This window comes from Macrobrachium rosenbergii, unplaced genomic scaffold (genome assembly GCF_040412425.1).
Source record: "Macrobrachium rosenbergii isolate ZJJX-2024 unplaced genomic scaffold, ASM4041242v1 13875, whole genome shotgun sequence".
Lineage (NCBI taxonomy): Eukaryota > Metazoa > Arthropoda > Malacostraca > Decapoda > Palaemonidae > Macrobrachium > Macrobrachium rosenbergii.
In genome coordinates, this window is record NW_027100719.1 from 2,270,878 (window position 1) to 2,278,377 (window position 7,500).

Consider the following 7,500-nt stretch of genomic DNA (forward strand, 5'->3'; position numbering starts at 1 on the left):
GTCCAACATTAAAGCTTCTTAACTTAGTCTTAGCATCATATTTTCTTTTCATTTTCTCTTGGCTTGTCTTTAAATTTTCTAAAGAGAATTTTCTAATTTCTTCTAAACTTTTCCTTAAGTTCTTCACATATTCTCCTTGGATTTCCTCTTGATTTTCTTCCCAGTTCTCTGCAAGGATTTTCAACGGACCTCTCACGTCTCGACCGAAAATCATTTCATTTATGAACATCCCATACTTTCTTGATAAATATTTCTTACCTCAAATAACATTAAGGGTAAACCAACATCCCATTCTCTTCCCGACTCATTACAGTATTTGGTTAACATACTTTTCAAAGTTTGGTGGAACCTTTCTAAAGCTCCTTGAGTCTCTGGGTGATAAGCGGTAGATAACTGTTGTTTTACTCCTAGCCAAATTCAGCACATCTTGGAATAACTTAGAGGTAAAGTTCGTTCCTCTATCGCCCTGTATAATTTCTGGAATTCCAAATTTGAAAAAAAATTCCACCAACTTCTCAGCTATTACCTTGGCACATATACTTCTTAAGGCCCCATACACTACCGAGCATCGAATCGCGCTTCGAGTCACCTCAAGCTTGGCTCGAACTCGAAGGAGGCCACACACTAAAGAGCCTTGTTTCAGTTAAGCGCTTTTTCCGCACAGTGAAGATGTCATCCTCAGACCTAGACACAGACGATTTTTTAAGCATTGCTGTTGCTCTCGAAGAGAAAAAACGTAAAAAGCGATCAAAGTGGAGCAAATCGTGGCTTTTAAAGAGAAATGATTTCTCGCATACCAATTTGCTAGAAGAACTTAGATTGAAAGAGCCCCAAGATTGGTTCAACTATCTGAGGATGGACGAAGATACGTTCCTAGAGCTTCTTTCCATGGTAACTCCTATTATTGAGAAGAAAGATACGAAACTTCGAGAAGCAATTTCTCCCCATCAGCGTCTAGCAGCCACATTACGCTTTTTAGCAACTGGGAAATCCTATGAAGATCTAAAATTCTCAACGTGTATTTCTCCACAAGCATTGGGACACATTATTCCTGAAACCTGTGATGCGATATACAGAGTGCTCAAACCCCATTACTTAAAGGTAAGACAACATTTGTTTTTCTTTGTGATATGCCAATACCAACATTTTTAGCGATACCGACAGATATCTCTATTTAGCAATGTATCGATACCGATACATTTCAAAGTTTAAAAAATTTGTGATGAAGAAGCTTTAATTAATGTTATTCAGTCATAAAAGATATGTTAATGATAGGTAATTAATTAACTGAAGGAAACATGAATTTCAATTTTAATATCACTTTATCTTATAGGTACCTTAGCCTATAGCTACATTGATACTTGATAAGGAAAAAAAACACTGGCTATATCAGTTTTTAATGATATTTTATTTTTAGCTAACATCAAAATCCTTATATGAAAATAAAAAAATAGAAGAAATTGTATATAATTAAAAAAAATTCTGTAACAACAAAATGAAAATGAAAACTGAGGATTTCTTTCCTTCATTGATAATGCTAATTATATACTTAAAGAAAATTCAATAAAAAAAAATAAATGACAAAATAAAAATGAAAACTGAGGATTCCTAACTAATTACCTACTTAAAGAAAATTCAATAAGAAATTCATTTCTGTAACATAACAAAATAAAAATGAAAACTCCTTCATTGATAATGCTAGTTATATAATTTTCCTATCTATATGAATTCATTACCAGAGAAGTTATGGAAATATGATGCAAGTTGGGTCTCTCCTGTAGGTTGGGTCCCAGAAAGAGGATTGAGGTGTCCATTGACAACATGGGACATTTCATTAATGCATCCTTTTTTGGCCTTGTACAAAACATCATTCACCAGACGAATAACCTCCATCGAAGTGCTTTCTGGGAGTTCGTCCAATTGGATTGCCCAAGCTTTAACTTGAGCATCGAATTTACTACTTTGCTTTTTCTGGAGACGCTCGGAGAGTAACTTATAAAAATCCCTCTGTGAATTCTTGCATCCTTTAGAAGATGTAGATGATGATGCTTCGGAGCCTGTAGGAGAAGGAGCAGGAGTGGGAATGGTTACAGTTGTTGGTGAAGAAACAGATGTTTCATCCAGCTGTGGAAGAAAGAAAAATATTTAAAATGTGTACAAACTTTTGTATTTCGGCATTTATAAATGTTTCGTTGGCTAAGCAAAATCAGGCTAAAAATAAAACATTTATTTACTTCATCTTTTACCCTTTCAGCTTTGCCCTTTTTTTTTCTTCTGTATTGTTTTTTTTTCTATATATATATATATATATATATATATATATATATATATATATATATATATATATATATATATATATTTTTTTTTTTTTTTTTTTTTTTTGAGGTCAGGCTAGAGAATGAGCCTTCTGGTCTGTCCTGATTCTCCCGTCCATTAAAAAAAAAAAAAAAAAAAAAAGTTAGGATTTACAGATGGAAAAAATTGATATCATGTGACTTTTTTTAAGTAACTTGTTAAAATTTGCATTATATAATATGGTATAATATTTATAATTTTCTTTATTTCCTCTTTTTCAGTTTCCTTCGAGTGTCGCAGAATGGAAAGCAATCGCACAACAATTTGAAAACAAATGGCAATTTCCTAATTGTTGCGGGGCGCTTGACGGCAAGCACATAAGCATAACTCCTCCCCATGATTCCGGGTCTTATTACTGGAACTACAAAGGATTCAATAGTGTTGTGCTGTTGGCCCTTGCAAATGCCAACTATGAGTTTATTATGTGTGATGTTGGCACTAATGGGCGAATATCAGATGGAGGTGTGCTTGAGAACACAAAATTCGGAGACCTATTAAGCGAAGGGAAACTGAATTTGCCAGAGCCAGCTAAACCAGAAAATAGTAGCAGAATTTTGCCATATGTATTCATCGGAGATGAGGCTTTCGCGTTAAGGAAGCATTTTTTAAAGCCTTATTCCTCTAAAGACCTCACAAAGGAGCACAGAATATTTAACTATAGGCTCTCTAGAGGAAGAAGAATAATCGAAAATGTATTTGGTATTATGACTTCACGTTTTAGGATTTTTTCTTCACCAATAAATCTAAAGATTGCTAATATAGAAAAAGTAGTATTAGCATGCTGCATTCTACATAACTTTTTGAGAAGAAAATGTAGTGCATCATATTTGCCGCCGGAAAATGTAAGCAATGATATAGGCCTAGGCATTGAAAACCTAACCATTCCTGATGTAATGCTCGGAGATGTTGCTCTACAACCTTTGGAAAGGACACATACCAGAAACCCTCCGCAAGAAGCTAAAGAAGTCAGGAATCAATTTATGGCTTATTTTATGGAAGAAGGTGCGGTTCCATGGCAAGACAAGTCAGTAGGAAACTAGAGTACGAGACCAAGTTTATATAAATTCAGCGTAGTCTTTAGCCAAAAAAAAAAATAAGTAAAAAAAAAAATTAAACTAACAATTGGTCTCAGACTTTTCCATTGGATAGTTAGTTAAATTCTAAACAAATTAATTATTTAGTTCATGGTGCTTTAAGGTTTTGGTGAACTTTGTATGAATTAAAACAATTAATTCTGTATAAGAAGTGCATATTATTTCTTAATAATTGTATGTATAGAACTTCATATCATTGCTAGATAGTACTTAAAATATTAAGTACAAGTCACATTGTTCAAGGAGAAAGCATCCCTGAAATTGTAAAAGGATAATTAGTGTTTAATAAAAATATAAATTTCCCTTACCACATCTCTTTCAAAGCTTTCCTCCTCTATAGTAGACCTAGAGCGTCCTGGCATTTCTTGGTCTTTCAGAAAGAGTAATTTTTCGTAGTACCATAAGTTGGGCTTATAAATGTCATCTGTGCTGGCTCCAGATTTGTATGAGGCCTGAACCTTTTAAATTCTTTTCTAAATGATGCACGTAGAGAATTAATCTTACGTAAACATGATTCACGATCAGCATTAGGGTCACATTCTTTCAGTTTTTCTACTAATTTGTCTTGAGCAATTTGTTTTGCGTGTTTGTTATAGTAATCTGCAGATTTAATTTTCCACAAACACGGGAAAGACTGGTATAGGTCTATAAAGTCACTTAACACTTCTCTTGAATTGGCGCTATCCATCTTCAATTTCACTCAACATACAAAAATAATGGAGCCTTCCTCGTGTACCCAACAAATTATCACTTGGCTCGAAGCTCCGCCCACAAAATATCAGGAATGTCTTGATAGCGTCGAGCCAGCTGCGAGTGGCTCGTTGCACGATGCGAAAGCCCCCATACACTATGAAAACTCGACGCGTTGCACGAAGCGCGATTCGATGCTCGATAGTGTATGGGGGCCTTTATAGGAATTGCCTCTGGATATCTGGTTACGGGACACATTAGCGTCAACAGATATTCATGTCCTTTCTTCTTTTTTGGAAGCGGACCAACCACATCTATTATCACTTTGCTAAAGGGTACTCCTCTAACTTCTATCGGTTGTTGGGGAGCTTTTTGAATAGCTTCATTTGGTTTTCCAGCTATTTGGCATGTATGACACTCCCTGCAAAATCTGACATCCTTGTGTAATCCAGGCCAAAAGAAATATTTCATAACCTTCTCAACAGTCTTCCTGATTCCCATATGTCCAGCTTCGTGCGCTACTGCTACCACTTGCTTCCTCAATGTATATGGAATTAAAATTTGATGATATTCACCCCATTCAGCACTTCCTGGTATATCTATAGGTCGATGCTTCCTCATTAGCAATCCATCCCTTAGATAATAACAGGTGGGAGTTTTTTTGTACTTCTTCTGGTTCAACAACTCTGAAGAACAGTTCTGCCAACGTTGTATCCGTCTTCTGTAATTCCACTAATTTTTCTCTAGTCACTTGACTAACTTCTAAGGTTGTACTCTCAATATCTGTTACTTCAGTAGATTCACTACTGCCTTCAGAAACATTTTGACTACTTGGAGTCTCTTCACCAACAATAGGATTTTCTCCTTCTGCAAGAATTTCTTCAGTACTGACATTAGGGAAAACTTCACCTTCTTGAAACAACTCTTCTAGGCTCAAGGATCCTTCTGGTACAGGTAAATCTTCAGTTTCTTCACTTCTATGCTCAGCTTTCCTCATGCTCCTGGTAGTTACACAACTTGGGAATAGGTGAGGGTTTTTCTTCTCTAATTCTGTTGTAGGGCTAATCCTTAATGGTTTGTCTGTCACTACAGGACAAGAAATGAAGGGAACACCACCAACTTCATTACCCAGTAAAACATGCACACCTTCAACAGCTAGCACGTCCTTTATTGCAAAATCAATATTGCCTGTCACTAATTCACATGACAAATGTCAGCGGCATATAGGAGTTACTTCCTCTCCTCCTATACCTTTTAAGATAACTGAATCTCCGGTGAGATTCTTCTCCAACTGCGGGTGAGCACCTCGAATTATCACACTGTGATTACTACCTGTATCACGTAATATCTTCACTGGTACCTGTATACTCAAAGAGGGGGTTGTCAGCATACCTTCATAAATATATGGCTTAAAAGCCTCCTTACTGTTCAGCCACTCACTTCTGGAATTTGCATTTCCACTGGTTGCTAAGCACTCTACTTGTCTGACTTCATTTTGTCCCACATTGTTTCTCGTAGTTGGCTTTACCTGGTTAGCCCTTGTCACCTGTCCGACTGGCTTAGTCTGCTGATACCCTTTATAGCAGTCTCGACTATAATGTCCTACTCTCCCACACTTGTGGCAAACAACATTAATTTTCTGCACTTGTCTTGAGAATAGACTAGAAGGGGTGGGTTTAGCATTCCACTGCTATGAGGTATATCCTGGTTTGGCACTGGTATAATTATTAGATGGGTTTTTCATAGCACTGTTCCTAAAATTTGATTGAGATCTATAACCTGTAAATTGTTGGTTCTGGTACCTGCCATTATAATTCTTTTTGCTGGATATTATATTATAATCCTCGCTTAGAGTAGCAGCTTTATCAAGTTTCTTCACCTCTCTCTCTCTCAAATAAGCTCTTATATGTTCAGGAATTCCTCTTAGATATTGCTCTAAGACCACTAATTCTTCAAGTTCGTCCATAGACTTAACTTTAGCTGCCTCTAGCCATCGTTTAAAGCATCTCCTGACTTTATAGGCGTAATCCAAGAAAGTTATCTTGTCATCCTTCTCCAAAGATCTGAAATTTTCATTGTAATGTTCAGGGGTCATCTGGTATAGCTGTAGTACATTGTGTTTGAGTGCCTGGTACTCTTTACACTGTTCAGCTGATAAGGCTAAGTTGGCACTTCTTCCTTTACCAGTGAGAACACTTTGTACTAAAACTGACCATTTATCCTCTGGCCATCCCATACCTGAAGCTACTTTTTCAAAGTGATAAAAAAATTCATCTGGAGCTTCTTCTGTAAATTTCGGAATTAAGTTCTGTACTCTCGCTACATCAAACACAGGGTCTGTGTTACAATATAGTTATATGGGTTTACAGGCAGTAAAGATCGAGCTCTGATTAAGTCCAACTCCCTTTCATGTTTTGCCTTTTCTCTTTCTTCTTCTTTTTGTCTCCTCACTCTATCTCTTTCTTCTTTTTCTTTTTCTCTTTCCTTATCTCTTGCTTCTTTTTCTTTATCAGCCTGTATCTGCAGTCTAAGTAAGTTTTCTTCTGACTCTGACACCTTCATTTTACTCCAAAACTCTTCTGAGTCTAAACTCCTAAATTCTGCCTGTACATCACCGTTCTCATTCTCTTGCCTTACCTTATTTGAGAATTCTATCTCAGCTGCATTCAACAGATCATAAGCTTCTGCTAATTCGCCTTCTACTTTACCAAAGCTTATTAATGCCTTGATTGCGACACACTTAACTTCTGCCTCACTCATATCAAAAGTAACATTAGCCCCATATGTTATTGCTAAGCGAATCCACTGTCCCTTAGTCAGGTGAGATTTAGATAACTTTCTGATGGTTGGAGCTGGCGTGAATTCCTGAACTTCAAACCGAGCCATTTTTCTAGTTTACTCAACAAGAAGGGTTTACAATTCACTTTTATATGGTTACTCTCCTACCAAAAATATATTCCTAACACCACCAGTACAAATCATAAACCAGAGTGATATTCTGTTTAGTTCTCCTTAGACAATGGGCACCAATTAATTTAATTTCCCTGGTCTGGCTAACAAATTATTTGAATTAATTTCCCGGATGATGGACAACAAATCTTTTGATTTAATTTCCCGGCTCTGGCCACCAAATCTTTTGTTATGAAGTGATCAAGCACCTGGTTATTACACAAATAGACCAACAAATCTGTTGTACAAATGATAATACCAAAAGTTACCTCACATCGACCAGATACTTGAAACTTCATAACAAAGAGGCGACTGAATCACTAAAGGTACAATGATCCCATAAACTTACTTATCACTGGAGAAAATCAATGTAACTTTATCAAGTAATGGATGAGATGAAAATTATTAAGTT

At 36.3% G+C, this 7,500-nt stretch overlaps 2 protein-coding genes across 2 annotated transcripts in view; one reads left to right on the top strand and one right to left on the bottom strand.

Moving 5' to 3' along the window:
* Positions 1–3,769, top strand: part of LOC136837851 (uncharacterized) — a 3,775-nt gene extending 6 nt beyond the window's left edge. The window contains exons 1-2 of the mRNA XM_067102740.1: positions 1–1,101; positions 2,577–3,769. The exon at positions 1–1,101 is cut by the window's left edge and continues 6 nt beyond it. Of these exons, the coding sequence (XP_066958841.1) occupies positions 670–1,101; positions 2,577–3,395 (1,251 nt within the window). The 5' untranslated portion in view covers positions 1–669 and the 3' untranslated portion in view covers positions 3,396–3,769. The remainder of the gene's footprint in view (positions 1,102–2,576) is intronic.
* Positions 1,392–4,358, bottom strand: LOC136837852 (uncharacterized). The gene is made up of 2 exons (XM_067102741.1): positions 3,758–4,358; positions 1,392–2,124 (listed from the first exon to the last, which is right to left on the bottom strand). The coding sequence occupies exons 1-2, from the start codon at positions 3,809–3,811 to the stop codon at positions 1,720–1,722; spliced, it is 459 nt and encodes a 152-aa protein (XP_066958842.1). The 5' UTR covers positions 3,812–4,358; the 3' UTR covers positions 1,392–1,719.
* Between the last annotated feature and the right edge of the window lie 3,142 nt (positions 4,359–7,500).

Bases quoted from the DNA above. Each gene is read 5' to 3' on its own strand.
- LOC136837852 (XM_067102741.1), bottom strand. From the start codon at position 3,811: ATGCCAGGACGCTCTAGGTCTACTATAGAGGAGGAAAGCTTTGAAAGA. The intron at 2,125-3,757 runs GTAAGGGAAATT...TTTCTTCCACAG, and splicing joins AAAGCTTTGAAAGAGATGTG to CTGGATGAAACATCTGTTTC.